Here is a 19941-nt window from a genome sequence, read left to right as displayed (position 1 = left end):
CAGAACCTTGGCTAGAAATCTGGCATGTTGCTTGTTTCCTCCAGACAGAGATGCTGGCCTGCTACTTTTTTGCAGATATTCCAACTATAGCAGAACCGTGGCTAGAAGTCAGGTATGTTGCTTGTTTCCTCCAGACAGAGATGCTGGCCTGCTACTCCTTTGCAGATATTCCAACTATAGCAGAACTGTGGCTAGAAGTCAGGTATGTTGCTTGTTTCCTCCAGACAGAGATGCTGGCCTGCTACTCCTTTGCAGATATTCCAACTATAGCAGAACCGTGGCTAGAAGTCAGGTATGTTGCTTGTTTCCTCCAGAGATGCTGGCCTGCTACTCCTTTGCAGATATTACACCTGTAATAAAATACCAGATTGGTCTGCAGTCACACTGACAGGATGCGTTTACCTGACCTCTGACCTCTTATTAGGACAGCTTTGATTGGATTTAGAGGTCGTTGGCCCTGTTTGAATACTGTTAGAATAATTAACGTGATCTGAATGATGACCAATCCAGGCATGTCCATGTCAGACTAGTGAATAAATACTTCAGAGAAAGGAAGGATGCAGGTTTTCATTCAGGGCCTTTAGGATATGGAGCATGCTGTTTCTTTGAGTGATCTACTGCCATCTATTGGTCAGTTCCTTCAATGGCAGCTATGTGCCAGTGCCTTATTCACTATATTGTGTAGCACAACGACCTGTGGCTAAATATGTTGTAATTTGACAAAACGAAGTGTCATTGCTCAGAGCTAGATATACAATGCTACATTTACAGGTGAAAAATCTGTGTGAGAAATACAAGTTGCTCATATCACTGGACATTTTCACTTTTTTATTACAAAGGTTGTGGATGTCTAGAGAAAAAACCCTGTTTGTCCCATAACATACATACAGCCAGTAGTAAGCAGCGTGAAAATAACAATGTGTTGTAATGTTAGAAAAGGTTTCCTACAAAGCAGCGGACGGATAACTACAGAAACTAGCAGTGCAATGATTATTTTATGATAAGAAGCAGCATTAAATTAAACATTTCAATGTTTTGAAGTAATAATTAAAAACATATGAATACAATATACAAAAATAATTACTGGTAAAAAAAAAAAAAAAAAAGATTTGTACAACACATCTACAGCAGTGGAGGCCTCTGACTGGAGGACGGCTCATAATAAATGGCCAGAACAGAGCAAATGGAATCAAACACATGGAAGCCATGTGTGATGTATTTGACACCATTCCAGATTCCACTCATTACCCTGAGCCCGTCCTCCCCAATTAAGGTGCCACCAACCTCCTGTGTTCTACAGTTCAAGTAGATGATCAGCACCCTTTGGTATAATGTAACTTTTCCTCAATTACTCCCCCCCCCAAAAAAACTATTCCAGAGGCCAAACTCTAATGCACGTCATTTAATGCATTAAATACAGTACTTTGATATTTCACTCTAGTCTCCAGTATATACCGCTAGATAACCAAGTCATTCAAGTATCTTGTAACATCATCAAATCATTTCACATTTAGTTTTCACCTGGCATGGTGGTGTGAGCACATACACATTGACAGAGAGCGATGCTGGCATTTGGTGTTATTCTTAAAGCCCAACAATTGGAAACCTGTAAACCACATGAGTGTTGTACAAATACAGAACCCTTTGGAGTGGCCAAGATGCCAGTCTTTGTACCAAAAACCCTGGCAGCCATTTTGTAGGCCTTAAGCTCACCAACGTGTTGCTTTGACTGATTAAAGGAAAACTCCACCCAAAATATTTTGGACTATATCAACAATGGACTAATGAAACGCATTGCAAAATATAGTTTTTGGGTGGAGTTTTTAAGTGAACCTCATTTACACAGTGAAAACCAGTGGTTTTTAAACCTCTCTTAGAGCCAGGTCAGTTACACGCTAGAAATGCAACCAAGAAGCGTATTGATATCTCTTCGACATCAGGACTTATTACCAACACCGGTTTCTGAAATGTGTCATCATGGGAAACCTTTCAGCGTCCGCAGATATCATTCACCTATGATCAACTGTTTTCCCCTTTCCTACGGATACCGTTTTTACCGAATCCCTCCAGAGCCAGCGAAACTCAAGAATCGGAAGTATATTCTTAAATAATTAGTGCTAAAAGTAGAGTAGCATCATCGGAATTGTTACTCAACAGTCCCAATACTCAACAGATATATTAGTTAATGTATAAATAACGTTGGGATATAATAAAGTCATGGGTGGAGTGATTACCAAGGTAGCTCAATCTTTCTATGGAAGATGGACGAGAAAAATAAATATGAGTGGTACCCAACTCCCACCACAGGAGGGCACTAAAACAAAAGACGACAACACTGCTTCCCTGTGTCCTCTGATAGTTATCGGTGTCCCACAGTCCAATCATGAGGAACTCGAGGGTGAAGTTTCCCCTAGGATCAGCTTCCCTTCCCCCAATCCTAACCTTAACCATTAGTGGGGAAACTGCAAACTGGCCCAAAATCAGAGTCTAGGGGCAACTTCGCCCTACATGATGAGGCACTTAAAGAAGGTATCGTATAGACTAGCATTCATTCCCTAGTAATAAGGCGAAGAACCAGTGGTATGAAAGCAACACAGTTCGGTCATACAGAAAAGATACCCTGAGAGTCAGAGCGTGGGGAGTAAAGCCAAAGCTAGCGCAGTCAGAGCACGTTTAGCCGGAGAGCAACATTTGTCCATTCCTCTCAGGCCACTAGGCAGCCTTTCAGGTTATAGCTAACAGCCACGCCCACTCTAAAAGGTCCCCAGACTTCTAATTGGTCAGTGGTTGGCCGATGTCCAGCCTCCTCTGGGCGGAGCCTCGTCGGCGGGCCACGGGGGTTGTGGTGGCCGTTCCCAGGGTCCCTGGCGTCTGGAAGAAGGCCTTGGAACCACCGCCAGCTGCCGCCTCCTCCTCCTTGGGAGTCTGTGGTGGAGAGACAAGAGAGTGAGGCCCTGAAACCACACAGTTTAAGGAATGCTGCCTCTGCCGAGCATCTCACTACAGATGAATAATCAACTCTGGCAGTAGAGTATCACTGTGACAGTATTCCATCTACCCCTCTTCCAAATACCAGCCTTATAAAATACCACTCAATTCAATTCTAAGAAACACAATGTTTTCCAGCGAAGGACACATTTCAGCTTGAACCCTATTCCCCACTGCGAAACCGAGCTATGCATTTCTAAGCAGAACAAGCGAACAACCTGTGTGCTGATTCATTTGTTATGGATGAACACGTTGGCTCGTCCAATCATTAATAATGTCCCTTCATTTTGCGCCAAGAGTCTAACGAGTGAGCTTGTGTCCCAAATGGTACCCTAATCCCTACATAATGCACTACTTTAGACAAAAGTCCTATGGGCTAGTGAGTTATAGCTATAGGGAATAGAGTCCAATTTGGGATGCAACCGCTGTCTGAGAAGTGTCTTCTCGAGGCACAGAGTGACGTCATCAGAGCTATGTTGGGGAGTTTAATTGTCTTTTAATGATCAAAAGATTCATGAACTCTGCTGAGGTTAAAAAAGCTATATTTTCCTTTTCGGGGATAATCTTTTTAAAGCAAAACAAAAGCTGAACTGCTGTGGAATAGTTAAAACATGATAAACAGACTTTGACGGTGGCATTTCCAGTGTTTGTCTGATACACAAAAGGTCATACATCATGTGACCGGATTTAACTGCTTTCCAATATAATCTGATCCATGTGAAGTGGTTAAGGCACGGTCTGTCTGTCTATATAATCTGATCCATGTGAAGTGGTTAAGGCACGGTCTGTCTGTCTATATTATCTGATCCATGTGAAGTGGTTAAGGCACGGTCTGTCTGTCTATATAATCTGATCCATGTGAAGTGGTTAAGGCACGGTCTGTCTGTCTATATAATCTGATCCACGTGAAGTGGTTAAGGCACAGTCTGTCTATATAATCTGATCCATGTGAAGTGGTTAAGGCACGGTCTGTCTGTCTATATTATCTGATCCATGTGAAGTGGTTAAGGCACGGTCTGTCTGTCTATATAATCTGATCCATGTGAAGTGGTTAAGGCACGGTCTGTCTGTCTATATAATCTGATCCATGTGAAGTGGTTAAGGCACGGTCTGTCTGTCTATATTATCTGATCCATATGAAGTGGTTAAGGCACGGTCTGTCTGTCTATATAATCTGATCCATGTGAAGTGGTTAAGGCACAGTCTGTCTGTCTATATTATCTGATCCATATGAAGTGGTTAAGGCACGGTCTGTCTGTCTATATAATCTGATCCATGTGAAGTGGTTAAGGCACGGTCTGTCTGTCTATATAATCCGATCCATGTGAAGTGGTTAAGGCACGGTCTGTCTGTCTATATAATCTGATCCATGTGAAGTGGTTAAGGCACGGTCTGTCTGCCTATATAATCTGATCCATGTGAAGTGGTTAAGGCACAGTCTGTCTATATAATCTGATCCACGTGAAGTGGTTAAGGCACGGTCTGTCTATATTATCTGATCCACGTGAAGTGGTTAAGGCACAGTCTGTCTGTCTATATAATCTGATCCACGTGAAGTGGTTAAGGCACAGTCTGTCTATATAATCTGATCCACGTGAAGTGGTTAAGGCACAGTCTGTCTGTCTATATTATCTGATCCATGTGAAGTGGTTAAGGCACGGTCTGTCTGTCTATATAATCTGATCCATGTGAAGTGGTTAAGGCACAGTCTGTCTATATAATCTGATCCACGTGAAGTGGTTAAGGCACGGTCTGTCTATATTATCTGATCCACGTGAAGTGGTTAAGGCACAGTCTGTCTGTCTATATAATCTGATCCACGTGAAGTGGTTAAGGCACAGTCTGTCTGTCTATATTATCTGATCCATGTGAAGTGGTTAAGGCACGGTCTGTCTATATTATCTGATCCACGTGAAGTGGTTAAGGCACAGTCTGTCTGTCTATATTATCTGATCCATGTGAAGTGGTTAAGGCACAGTCTGTCTATATAATCTGATCCACGTGAAGTGGTTAAGGCACAGTCTGTCTATATAATCTGATCCACGTGAAGTGGTTAAGGCACGGTCTGTCTATATTATCTGATCCACGTGAAGTGGTTAAGGCACAGTCTGTCTGTCTATATAATCTGATCCACGTGAAGTGGTTAAGGCACGGTCTGTCTGTCTATATTATCTGATCCACGTGAAGTGGTTAAGGCACAGTCTGTCTATATAATCTGATCCATGTGAAGTGGTTAAGGCACGGTCTGTCTGTCTATATTATCTGATCCACGTGAAGTGGTTAAGGCACAGTCTGTCTATATAATCTGATCCATGTGAAGTGGTTAAGGCACAGTCTGTCTATATAATCTGATCCACGTGAAGTGGTTAAGGCACGGTCTGTCTGTCTATATAATCTGATCCATGTGAAGTGGTTAAGGCACGGTCTGTTTGTCTGTCTATATAATCTGATCCATGTGAAGTGGTTAAGGCACGGTCTGTCTATATAATCTGATCCATGTGAAGTGGTTAAGGCACGGTCTGTTTGTCTGTCTATATAATCTGATTCATGTGAAGTGGTTAAGGCACGGTCTGTCTGTCTGCCTATATAATCTGATCCATGTGAAGTGGTTAAGGCACAGTCTGTCTGTCTATATAATCTGATCCATGTGAAGTGGTTAAGGCACAGTCTGTCTGTCTATATTATCTGATCCATGTGAAGTGGTTAAGGCACGGTCTGTCTGTCTATATAATCTGATCCATGTGAAGTGGTTAAGGCACAGTCTGTCTGTCTATATAATCTGATCCATGTGAAGTGGTTAAGGCACAGTCTGTCTGTCTATATAATCTGATCCACGTGAAGTGGTTAAGGCACAGTCTGTCTATATAATCTGATCCACGTGAAGTGGTTAAGGCACAGTCTGTCTGTCTATATTATCTGATCCATGTGAAGTGGTTAAGGCACGGTCTGTCTGTCTATATAATCTGATCCATGTGAAGTGGTTAAGGCACAGTCTGTCTATATAATCTGATCCACGTGAAGTGGTTAAGGCACGGTCTGTCTATATTATCTGATCCACGTGAAGTGGTTAAGGCACAGTCTGTCTGTCTATATAATCTGATCCACGTGAAGTGGTTAAGGCACAGTCTGTCTATATTATCTGATCCACGTGAAGTGGTTAAGGCACAGTCTGTCTGTCTATATTATCTGATCCATGTGAAGTGGTTAAGGCACAGTCTGTCTATATAATCTGATCCACGTGAAGTGGTTAAGGCACAGTCTGTCTATATTATCTGATCCACGTGAAGTGGTTAAGGCACAGTCTGTCTATATTATCTGATCCACGTGAAGTGGTTAAGGCACAGTCTGTCTGTCTATATAATCTGATCCACGTGAAGTGGTTAAGGCACGGTCTGTCTGTCTATATTATCTGATCCATGTGAAGTGGTTAAGGCACGGTCTGTCTGTCTATATTATCTGATCCACGTGAAGTGGTTAAGGCACAGTCTGTCTATATAATCTGATCCATGTGAAGTGGTTAAGGCACAGTCTGTCTGTCTATATTATCTGATCCATGTGAAGTGGTTAAGGCACGGTCTGTCTGTCTATATTATCTGATCCACGTGAAGTGGTTAAGGCACAGTCTGTCTATATAATCTGATCCACGTGAAGTGGTTAAGGCACGGTCTGTCTGTCTATATAATCTGATCCATGTGAAGTGGTTAAGGCACGGTCTGTCTATATAATCTGATCCATGTGAAGTGGTTAAGGCACGGTCTGTTTGTCTGTCTATATAATCTGATCCATGTGAAGTGGTTAAGGCACGGTCTGTCTGTCTGCCTATATAATCTGATCCATGTGAAGTGGTTAAGGCACGGTCTGTCTATATAATCTGATCCATGTGAAGTGGTTAAGGCACGGTCTGTTTGTCTGTCTATATAATCTGATCCATGTGAAGTGGTTAAGGCGCGGTCTTGTCTGTCTATATAATCTGATCCATGTGAAGTGGTTAAGGCACGGTCTGTCTGCCTATATAATCTGATCCATGTGAAGTGGTTAAGGCACGGTCTGTCTATATAATCTGATCCATGTGAAGTGGTTAAGGCGCGGTCTTGTCTGTCTATATAATCTGATCCATGTGAAGTGGTTAAGGCACGGTCTGTCTGCCTATATAATCTGATCCATGTGAAGTGGTTAAGGCACGGTCTGTCTGCCTATATAATCTGATCCATGTGAAGTGGTTAAGGCGCGGTCTTGTCTGTCTATATAATCTGATCCATGTGAAGTGGTTAAGGCACGGTCTGTCTGTCTGCCTATATAATCTGATCCATGTGAAGTGGTTAAGGCACGGTCTGTTTGTCTGTCTATATAATCTGATCCATGTGAAGTGGTTAAGGCACGGTCTGTTTGTCTGTCTATATAATCTGATCCATGTGAAGTGGTTAAGGCACGGTCTGTCTGTCTTCCTGCCGGTCTATCTATCTTCCCACCTGTCTGTCTGTCTTCCTGCCGGTCTATCTATCTTCCTGTCTGTCTTCCTGCCGGTCTATCTATCTTCCTGCCGGTCTATCTATCTTCCTGTCTGTCTGTCTGCCTGCCGGTCTATCTATCTTCCTGTCTGTCTTCCTGCCGGTCTATCTATCTTCCTGTCTGTCTTCCTGCCGGTCTATCTATCTTCCCATCTGTCTGTCTATCTATCTTCCTGTCTGTCTTCCTGCCGGTCTATCTATCTTCCCACCTGTCTGTCTGTCTTCCTGCCCATCTCACCTGTGTCTCTGTCTGGATGAAGGTCAGAGACGGCCTGGTCTCCAAGGGAGAATGTGGAGGTATGGGTGCTGACCCGAACAGCGGGTGCTGCTCTGGACTGGAGAGGGCCGGCACCACTGCCCCAATACTGAACTCCGGGGCTCCAGCCACTGTGTAGGGCCCGGCGGATCCCACCACGAAGCAGGCGGGGGACATCATGGTGGACATGTTGAAATTGAGATTGGCATCGCCCCTGTTGGCCATGAGTGGGTAGGGGGAGAGGGTGGAGGAGGACACAAGGACATAGGGCAGGGTGCCAGTAGGTAGAATCAGGCCGCCTGTCGTCTGACCAGCAGAGAGGAGGAAGTTGAGACTGTTGAGACCTGGAGGGGAGAAGGGTGAATGAGGATGAGTCATCTGTGAAAAATGGCACCCTATTCCCCATTTAGTGCACTATTTTTGACCAGCACCCTATGAAACCATGAGGAGGGGGAGTAGACGTCAGGTCAACCAACAGGAGACGAGGTACAGCCAAAAATCACAAGAACATAGAAAAATAGGCGTGATCATCACTCACAATACCTTTATCCTTGAAAGACTACAAATCCCTACATGGGACTGAGGTCACTACGTTAAGGACACTGCTCCTATAAGTAGACAACAAGTCTATCAGCACTACCTGTACAGTCCAATATCCACTCTGTCACACAGTCTAAAGGTCATGTTTCAGAGACGCAAACTAAAACAAATGATGCTAGTGTGGATAAGAGACATTAACTGAGCAACACTGACTGACTGGCACAGAGTTGTTTTTAACATAGCATACCTGCAGAGTTAGGCACATAGAGGTAGTGTGAAGGCCGGACCAGGTTGTTGTGGGGGCTCTGTCTGCCCACCTCCCCGTCTCGGAGGACTCTCAATAGGGCCTCTTCCCTGACTAGCCCCCCTGGGTGCTCTAGGGAGCTGGTCCTTGGGCTGGTGGTCATCTGACAGCTGTTTCCCTCCACTCTCCTTCTCTAGGAAAAGAAAAACAAGAGACATTTTGAGAGGAGTAGGGTGAAGTTGCCCCTAGATGCTGATCTTGGGCCAGCTTTGTATTTCCCACACTAATAATTATGGTTAGGATTGAGGAAGGGAAGCTGATCCTAGAAATATACCTACATTTTTAGAGAAAAGGGCCCCAAAGGGGTTCTTCAGCTGTCCCCATAGGAGAACCCTTTTTGGTTCCCGGTAGAACCCTCTGCACGGGTATAGCCCGTAGAACCCTATATGGTTCTAGATGGCACCTTTGCATTCTAAGAGTATAGGGAAACTTCCCCCCGGAGCCCGATGCGTGTGAAAAGGAAGATCAAATCAAACTTTATTTGTAAAGTGAGCCGACTACAACAATAATAAACAGCTAGTAGCAGCAGTGTACAAAAGGGGGGGTGTCAATGTAAATAGTCCGGTGGCCATTTGATGAATTGTTCAGCAGTCTTTTGGCTTGGGGGTATCAGCTGTTAAGGTGCCTTTTGGTCCAAGACTTGGCGCTCCGGTACAGCTTGCTGGGTCCTAGGCCCCAGTGATGTACTGGGCCATGCGCACTACCCTCTGTAGCGCCTCGTGGTCAGATGCCGAACAGTTTCCATACTAGCTAGTGATGCAACCGTTCAGGATGCTCTCGATGGTGCAGCTGTAGAACCTTTTGAGGATCTGGGGACACATGCCAGATCTTTTCAGTCTCCTGAGAGTGAAAAGGTGTTGTTGTTCCCTCTTCACGACTGTCTTGGTGTGTTTGGACCATGATAGTTGGTTGGTGATGTGGAAACCAAGGCTCTTGAAACTCTCTACCCACTACACTACAGTTAATGGGGGTCTGTTCGGCCCGCCTTTTCCTGTAGTCCACGATCAGCTCCTATTCTTCAGTTTTTAATGTGACCCTCCCACAGCCAAATGCTGCAGCGCTCCCTAGTGCATCCCATAATTAATTTACGATGAGCTTTGATCACATTTCCCTCTCAAATAATGAGCCATGAAATTGCATGGCTCATCTACAAAAATGATAGCTCTGTTTTGCTAATTTTTCAAGCACAAATAATGTGAACTGCTATGCTTCCTCTGCAGAGGATTTTGTGACTGTTTCAGGTGAATGTACCAGACTACTGGTAGGTAGAAATACTGTGGATTTGAGCACACCTACCATGACTTCTCTCACCTACCATGACTTCTCTCACTCCTCAATTTGAATGGAAGTGAGAGGCTGAGATTAATAGTCTGGGGTTTTGTACAATTACAAATATCACATGCATCACCAAAATGATAATGCCATTGTGTTTAATTACAACTTGGAATCTTTTTATCCTGGTCAGAGAGCATGCAGTGATTCACATTTTAATTTAATGCTTCGCTTTCGGGAATCATTAACAAGATTTTCTGCATTTTCTGAATTAAATCACATCATGTATGATGATGAAATATACTGAAATAATGTCATCCTCTACTACTTCAATGTCTCCATAATGTCGTCCTCTACTACTTCAATGTCTCCATAATGTCCTCCTCTACTACTTCCATGTCTTCATAATGTCCTCCTCTACTACTTCCATGTCTTCATAATGTCGTCCTCTACTACTTCCATGTCTTCATAATGTCCTCCTCTACTACTTCCATGTCTTCATAATGTCGTCCTCTACTACGTCCATGTCTTCGTAATGTCCTCCTCTACTACTTCCATAATGTCGTCCTCTACTACTTCCATGTCTTCATAATGTCCTCCTCTACTACTTCCATGTCTTCATAATGTCGTCCTCTACTACTTCCATGTCTTCATAATGTCCTCCTCTACTACTTCCATGTCTTCATAATGTCGTCCTCTACTACGTCTATGTCTTCGTAATGTCCTCCTCTACTACTTCCATAATGTCGTCCTCTACTACTTCAATGTCTTCATAATGTCGTCCTCTAGTACTTCAATGTCTCCATAATGTCCTCCTCTACTACTTCCATAATGTCGTCCTCTACTACTTCCATGTCTCCATAATGTCGTCCTCTACTACTTCCATGTCTCCATAATGTCGTCCTCTACTACTTCCATGTCTCCATAATGTCGTCCTCTACTACTTCCATGTCTCCATAATGTCGTCCTCTACTACTTCCATGTCTCCATAATGTCGTCCTCTACTACTTCCATGTCTCCATAATGTCGTCCTCTACTACTTCCATGTCTCCATAATGTCGTCCTCTACTACTTCCATGTCTTCATAATGTCGTCCTCTACTACTTCCATAATGTCGTCCTCTACTACTTCCATAATGTCGTCCTCTACTACTTCAACGTCTTTATAATGTCGTCCTCTACTACTTCCATGTCTCCATAATGTCCTCCTCTGCTACTTCCATAATGTCGTCCTCTACTACTTCCATAATGTCGTCCTCTACTACTTCCATAATGTCGTCCTCTACTACTTCCATAATGTCGTCCTCTACTACTTCCATGTCTTCATAATGTCGTCCTCTACTACTTCCATGTCTCCATAATGTCCTCCTCTACTACTTCCATAATGTCGTCCTCTACTACGTCCATGTCTTCATAATGTCGTCCTCTACTACTTCCATGTCTCCATAATGTCCTCCTCTACTACTTCCATAATGTCGTCCTCTACTACTTCCATGACTTCATAATGTCGTCCTCTACTACTTCCATGTCTTCATAATGTCGTCCTCTACTACTTCCATGTCTTCATAATGTCGTCCTCTACTACTTCCATGTCTCCATAATGTCGTCCTCTACTACTTCCATGTCTCCATAATGTCGTCCTCTACTACTTCCATGTCTCCATAATGTCGTCCTCTACTACTTCCATGTCTCCATAATGTCGTCCTCTACTACATCAATGTCTCCATAATGTCGTCCTCTACTACTTCCATGTCTCCATAATGTCGTCCTCTACTACTTCCATGTCTCCATAATGTCGTCCTCTACTACTTCCATGTCTCCATAATGTCGTCCTCTACTACTTCCATGTCTTCATAATGTCGTCCTCTACTACTTCCATAATGTCGTCCTCTACTACTTCAACGTCTTTATAATGTCGTCCTCTACTACTTCCATGTCTCCATAATGTCCTCCTCTGCTACTTCCATAATGTCGTCCTCTACTACTTCCATAATGTCGTCCTCTACTACTTCCATAATGTCGTCCTCTACTACTTCCATGTCTTCATAATGTCGTCCTCTACTACTTCCATGTCTCCATAATGTCCTCCTCTACTACTTCCATAATGTCGTCCTCTACTACTTCCATGTCTTCATAATGTCGTCCTCTACTACTTCCATGTCTCCATAATGTCCTCCTCTACTACTTCCATAATGTCGTCCTCTACTACGTCCATGTCTTCATAATGTCGTCCTCTACTACTTCCATGTCTCCATAATGTCCTCCTCTACTACTTCCATAATGTCGTCCTCTACTACTTCCATGACTTCATAATGTCGTCCTCTACTACTTCCATGTCTTCATAATGTCGTCCTCTACTACTTCCATGTCTCCATAATGTCGTCCTCTACTACTTCCATAATGTCGTCCTCTACTACTTCCATGTCTCCATAATGTCGTCCTCTACTACGTCCATGTCTTCGTAATGTCCTCCTCTACTACTTCCATAATGTCGTCCTCTACTACTTCAATGTCTTCATAATGTCGTCCTCTAGTACTTCAATGTCTTCATAATGTCCTCCTCTACTACTTCCATATTTCCATAATGTCGTCCTCTACTACTTCCATGTCTCCATAATGTCCTCCTCTACTACTTCCATGTCTTCATAATGTCCTCCTCTACTACTTCCATGTCTTCATAATGTCGTCCTCTACTACTTCCATGTCTTCATAATGTCCTCCTCTACTACTTCCATGTCTTCATAATGTCGTCCTCTACTACGTCCATGTCTTCGTAATGTCCTCCTCTACTACTTCCATAATGTCGTCCTCTACTACTTCCATGTCTTCATAATGTCCTCCTCTACTACTTCCATGTCTTCATAATGTCGTCCTCTACTACTTCCATGTCTTCATAATGTCCTCCTCTACTACTTCCATGTCTTCATAATGTCGTCCTCTACTACGTCCATGTCTTCGTAATGTCCTCCTCTACTACTTCCATAATGTCGTCCTCTACTACTTCAATGTCTTCATAATGTCGTCCTCTAGTACTTCAATGTCTTCATAATGTCCTCCTCTACTACTTCCATATTTCCATAATGTCGTCCTCTACTACTTCCATGTCTCCATAATGTCGTCCTCTACTACTTCCATGTCTCCATAATGTCGTCCTCTACTACTTCCATGTCTCCATAATGTCGTCCTCTACTACTTCCATGTCTCCATAATGTCGTCCTCTACTACTTCCATGTCTCCATAATGTCGTCCTCTACTACTTCCATGTCTCCATAATGTCGTCCTCTACTACTTCCATGTCTCCATAATGTCGTCCTCTACTACTTCCATGTCTTCATAATGTCGTCCTCTACTACTTCCATAATGTCGTCCTCTACTACTTCCATAATGTCGTCCTCTACTACTTCAACGTCTTTATAATGTCGTCCTCTACTACTTCCATGTCTCCATAATGTCCTCCTCTGCTACTTCCATAATGTCGTCCTCTACTACTTCCATAATGTCGTCCTCTACTACTTCCATAATGTCGTCCTCTACTACTTCCATAATGTCGTCCTCTACTACTTCCATAATGTCGTCCTCTACTACTTCCATGTCTTCATAATGTCGTCCTCTACTACTTCCATGTCTCCATAATGTCCTCCTCTACTACTTCCATAATGTCGTCCTCTACTACGTCCATGTCTTCATAATGTCGTCCTCTACTACTTCCATGTCTCCATAATGTCCTCCTCTACTACTTCCATAATGTCGTCCTCTACTACTTCCATGACTTCATAATGTCGTCCTCTACTACTTCCATGTCTTCATAATGTCGTCCTCTACTACTTCCATGTCTTCATAATGTCGTCCTCTACTACTTCCATGTCTCCATAATGTCGTCCTCTACTACTTCCATGTCTCCATAATGTCGTCCTCTACTACTTCCATGTCTCCATAATGTCGTCCTCTACTACTTCCATGTCTCCATAATGTCGTCCTCTACTACATCAATGTCTCCATAATGTCGTCCTCTACTACTTCCATGTCTCCATAATGTCGTCCTCTACTACTTCCATGTCTCCATAATGTCGTCCTCTACTACTTCCATGTCTCCATAATGTCGTCCTCTACTACTTCCATGTCTTCATAATGTCGTCCTCTACTACTTCCATAATGTCGTCCTCTACTACTTCAACGTCTTTATAATGTCGTCCTCTACTACTTCCATGTCTCCATAATGTCCTCCTCTGCTACTTCCATAATGTCGTCCTCTACTACTTCCATAATGTCGTCCTCTACTACTTCCATAATGTCGTCCTCTACTACTTCCATGTCTTCATAATGTCGTCCTCTACTACTTCCATGTCTCCATAATGTCCTCCTCTACTACTTCCATAATGTCGTCCTCTACTACTTCCATGTCTTCATAATGTCGTCCTCTACTACTTCCATGTCTCCATAATGTCCTCCTCTACTACTTCCATAATGTCGTCCTCTACTACGTCCATGTCTTCATAATGTCGTCCTCTACTACTTCCATGTCTCCATAATGTCCTCCTCTACTACTTCCATAATGTCGTCCTCTACTACTTCCATGACTTCATAATGTCGTCCTCTACTACTTCCATGTCTTCATAATGTCGTCCTCTACTACTTCCATGTCTCCATAATGTCGTCCTCTACTACTTCCATAATGTCGTCCTCTACTACTTCCATGTCTCCATAATGTCGTCCTCTACTACGTCCATGTCTTCGTAATGTCCTCCTCTACTACTTCCATAATGTCGTCCTCTACTACTTCAATGTCTTCATAATGTCGTCCTCTAGTACTTCAATGTCTTCATAATGTCCTCCTCTACTACTTCCATATTTCCATAATGTCGTCCTCTACTACTTCCATGTCTCCATAATGTCGTCCTCTACTACTTCCATGTCTCCATAATGTCGTCCTCTACTACTTCCATGTCTCCATAATGTCGTCCTCTACTACTTCCATGTCTCCATAATGTCGTCCTCTACTACTTCCATGTCTCCATAATGTCGTCCTCTACTACTTCCATGTCTCCATAATGTCGCCCTCTACTACTTCCATGTCTTCATAATGTCGTCCTCTACTACTTCCATAATGTCGTCCTCTACTACTTCCATAATGTCGTCCTCTACTACTTCCATAATGTCGTCCTCTACTACTTCAACGTCTTTATAATGTCGTCCTCTACTACTTCCATGTCTCCATAATGTCCTCCTCTGCTACTTCCATAATGTCGTCCTCTACTACTTCCATAATGTCGTCCTCTACTACTTCCATAATGTCGTCCTCTACTACTTCCATAATGTCGTCCTCTACTACTTCCATGTCTTCATAATGTCGTCCTCTACTACTTCCATGTCTCCATAATGTCCTCCTCTACTACTTCCATAATGTCGTCCTCTACTACGTCCATGTCTTCATAATGTCGTCCTCTACTACTTCCATGTCTCCATAATGTCCTCCTCTACTACTTCCATAATGTCGTCCTCTACTACTTCCATGACTTCATAATGTCGTCCTCTACTACTTCCATGTCTTCATAATGTCGTCCTCTACTACTTCCATGTCTTCATAATGTCGTCCTCTACTACTTCCATGTCTCCATAATGTCGTCCTCTACTACTTCCATGTCTCCATAATGTCGTCCTCTACTACTTCCATGTCTCCATAATGTCGTCCTCTACTACTTCCATGTCTCCATAATGTCGTCCTCTACTACATCAATGTCTCCATAATGTCGTCCTCTACTACTTCCATGTCTCCATAATGTCGTCCTCTACTACTTCCATGTCTCCATAATGTCGTCCTCTACTACTTCCATGTCTCCATAATGTCGTCCTCTACTACTTCCATGTCTTCATAATGTCGTCCTCTACTACTTCCATAATGTCGTCCTCTACTACTTCAACGTCTTTATAATGTCGTCCTCTACTACTTCCATGTCTCCATAATGTCCTCCTCTGCTACTTCCATAATGTCGTCCTCTACTACTTCCATAATGTCGTCCTCTACTACTTCCATAATGTCGTCCTCTACTACTTCCATGTCTTCATAATGTCGTCCTCTACTACTTCCATGTCTCCATAATGTCCTCCTCTACTACTTCCATAATGTCGTCCTCTACTACTTCCATGTCTTCATAATGTCGTCCTCTACTACTTCCATGTCTCCATAATGTCCTCCTCTACTACTTCCATAATGTCGTCCTCTACTACGTCCATGTCTTCATAATGTCGTCCTCTACTACTTCCATGTCTCCATAATGTCCTCCTCTACTACTTCCATAATGTCGTCCTCTACTACTTCCATGACTTCATAATGTCGTCCTCTACTACTTCCATGTCTTCATAATGTCGTCCTCTACTACTTCCATGTCTCCATAATGTCGTCCTCTACTACTTCCATAATGTCGTCCTCTACTACTTCCATAACAATCGTCCTCTACTACTTCCATAATGTCGCCCTCTACTACTTCCATAATGTCGTCCTCTACTACTTCCATGTCTCCATAATGTCGTCCTCTACTACTTCCATGTCTCCATAATGTCCTCCTCTACTACTTCCATAATGTCATCCTCTACTACTTCCATGACTTCATAATGTCGTCCTCTACTACTTCCATGTCTTCATAATGTCGTCCTCTACTACTTCCATGTCTCCATAATGTCGTCCTCTACTACTTCCATAATGTCGTCCTCTACTACTTCCATGTCTCCATAATGTCGTCCTCTACTACGTCCATGTCTTCGTAATGTCCTCCTCTACTACTTCCATAATGTCGTCCTCTACTACTTCAATGTCTTCATAATGTCGTCCTCTAGTACTTCAATGTCTTCATAATGTCCTCCTCTACTACTTCCATATTTCCATAATGTCGTCCTCTACTACTTCCATGTCTCCATAATGTCGTCCTCTACTACTTCCATGTCTCCATATAATGTCGTCCTCTACTACTTCCATGTCTCCATAATGTCGTCCTCTACTACTTCCATGTCTCCATAATGTCGTCCTCTACTACTTCCATGTCTCCATAATGTCGTCCTCTACTACTTCCATGTCTCCATAATGTCGTCCTCTACTACTTCCATGTCTTCATAATGTCGTCCTCTACTACTTCCATAATGTCGTCCTCTACTACTTCAACGTCTTTATAATGTCGTCCTCTACTACTTCCATGTCTCCATAATGTCCTCCTCTGCTACTTCCATAATGTCGTCCTCTACTACTTCCATAATGTCGTCCTCTACTACTTCCATAATGTCGTCCTCTACTACTTCCATGTCTTCATAATGTCGTCCTCTACTACTTCCATGTCTCCATAATGTCCTCCTCTACTACTTCCATAATGTCGTCCTCTACTACTTCCATGTCTTCATAATGTCGTCCTCTACTACTTCCATGTCTCCATAATGTCCTCCTCTACTACTTCCATAATGTCGTCCTCTACTACGTCCATGTCTTCATAATGTCGTCCTCTACTACTTCCATGTCTCCATAATGTCCTCCTCTACTACTTCCATAATGTCGTCCTCTACTACTTCCATGACTTCATAATGTCGTCCTCTACTACTTCCATGTCTTCATAATGTCGTCCTCTACTACTTCCATGTCTCCATAATGTCGTCCTCTACTACTTCCATAATGTCGTCCTCTACTACTTCCATGTCTCCATAATGTCGTCCTCTACTACGTCCATGTCTTCGTAATGTCCTCCTCTACTACTTCCATAATGTCGTCCTCTACTACTTCAATGTCTTCATAATGTCGTCCTCTAGTACTTCAATGTCTTCATAATGTCCTCCTCTACTACTTCCATATTTCCATAATGTCGTCCTCTACTACTTCCATGTCTCCATAATGTCGTCCTCTACTACTTCCATGTCTCCATAATGTCGTCCTCTACTACTTCCATGTCTCCATAATGTCGTCCTCTACTACTTCCATGTCTCCATAATGTCGTCCTCTACTACTTCCATGTCTCCATAATGTCGTCCTCTACTACTTCCATGTCTCCATAATGTCGTCCTCTACTACTTCCATGTCTTCATAATGTCGTCCTCTACTACTTCCATAATGTCGTCCTCTACTACTTCCATAATGTCGTCCTCTACTACTTCAACGTCTTTATAATGTCGTCCTCTACTACTTCCATGTCTCCATAATGTCCTCCTCTGCTACTTCCATAATGTCGTCCTCTACTACTTCCATAATGTCGTCCTCTACTACTTCCATAATGTCGTCCTCTACTACTTCCATAATGTCGTCCTCTACTACTTCCATGTCTTCATAATGTCGTCCTCTACTACTTCCATGTCTCCATAATGTCCTCCTCTACTACTTCCATAATGTCGTCCTCTACTACGTCCATGTCTTCATAATGTCGTCCTCTACTACTTCCATGTCTCCATAATGTCCTCCTCTACTACTTCCATAATGTCGTCCTCTACTACTTCCATGACTTCATAATGTCGTCCTCTACTACTTCCATGTCTTCATAATGTCGTCCTCTACTACTTCCATGTCTTCATAATGTCGTCCTCTACTACTTCCATGTCTCCATAATGTCGTCCTCTACTACTTCCATGTCTCCATAATGTCGTCCTCTACTACTTCCATGTCTCCATAATGTCGTCCTCTACTACTTCCATGTCTCCATAATGTCGTCCTCTACTACATCAATGTCTCCATAATGTCGTCCTCTACTACTTCCATGTCTCCATAATGTCGTCCTCTACTACTTCCATGTCTCCATAATGTCGTCCTCTACTACTTCCATGTCTCCATAATGTCGTCCTCTACTACTTCCATGTCTTCATAATGTCGTCCTCTACTACTTCCATAATGTCGTCCTCTACTACTTCAACGTCTTTATAATGTCGTCCTCTACTACTTCCATGTCTCCATAATGTCCTCCTCTGCTACTTCCATAATGTCGTCCTCTACTACTTCCATAATGTCGTCCTCTACTACTTCCATAATGTCGTCCTCTACTACTTCCATGTCTTCATAATGTCGTCCTCTACTACTTCCATGTCTCCATAATGTCCTCCTCTACTACTTCCATAATGTCGTCCTCTACTACTTCCATGTCTTCATAATGTCGTCCTCTACTACTTCCATGTCTCCATAATGTCCTCCTCTACTACTTCCATAATGTCGTCCTCTACTACGTCCATGTCTTCATAATGTCGTCCTCTACTACTTCCATGTCTCCATAATGTCCTCCTCTACTACTTCCATAATGTCGTCCTCTACTACTTCCATGACTTCATAATGTCGTCCTCTACTACTTCCATGTCTTCATAATGTCGTCCTCTACTACTTCCATGTCTCCATAATGTCGTCCTCTACTACTTCCATAATGTCGTCCTCTACTACTTCCATAATGTCGTCCTCTACTACTTCCATAATGTCGTCCTCTACTACTTCCATAATGTCGTCCTCTACTACTTCCATGTCTCCATAATGTCGTCCTCTACTACTTCCATGTCTCCATAATGTCCTCCTCTACTACTTCCATAATGTCGTCCTCTACTACTTCCATGACTTCATAATGTCGTCCTCTACTACTTCCATGTCTTCATAATGTCGTCCTCTACTACTTCCATGTCTCCATAATGTCGCCCTCTACTACTTCCATAATGTCGTCCTCTACTACTTCCATGTCTCCATAATGTCGTCCTCTACTACGTCCATGTCTTCGTAATGTCCTCCTCTACTACTTCCATAATGTCGTCCTCTACTACTTCAATGTCTTCATAATGTCGTCCTCTAGTACTTCAATGTCTTCATAATGTCCTCCTCTACTACTTCCATATTTCCATAATGTCGTCCTCTACTACTTCCATGTCTCCATAATGTCGTCCTCTACTACTTCCATGTCTCCATAATGTCGTCCTCTACTACTTCCATGTCTCCATAATGTCGTCCTCTACTACTTCCATGTCTCCATAATGTCGTCCTCTACTACTTCCATGTCTCCATAATGTCGTCCTCTACTACTTCCATGTCTTCATAATGTCGTCCTCTACTACTTCCATGTCTCCATAATGTCCTCCTCTACT

The 19941-nt window shown here is 43.0% G+C and overlaps 1 protein-coding gene across 1 annotated transcript in view; it reads right to left on the bottom strand.

The window, feature by feature from the left end:
- Window positions 1-811: 811 nt before the first annotated feature.
- Window positions 812-19941, bottom strand: part of e2f7 (E2F transcription factor 7) — a 43308-nt gene continuing 24178 nt past the window's right edge. The window contains exons 11-13 of the mRNA XM_046296845.1: window positions 8540-8729; window positions 7735-8096; window positions 812-2925 (exon numbers count right to left, since the gene is read on the bottom strand). Coding sequence (XP_046152801.1) covers window positions 2773-2925; window positions 7735-8096; window positions 8540-8729 — 705 coding nt within the window. The 3' untranslated portion in view covers window positions 812-2772. The remainder of the gene's footprint in view (window positions 2926-7734; window positions 8097-8539; window positions 8730-19941) is intronic.

Source organism: Oncorhynchus gorbuscha, linkage group LG14 (genome assembly GCF_021184085.1).
Source record: "Oncorhynchus gorbuscha isolate QuinsamMale2020 ecotype Even-year linkage group LG14, OgorEven_v1.0, whole genome shotgun sequence".
NCBI lineage: Eukaryota > Metazoa > Chordata > Actinopteri > Salmoniformes > Salmonidae > Oncorhynchus > Oncorhynchus gorbuscha.
This window is presented reverse-complemented; position numbering and strand designations above follow the sequence as displayed.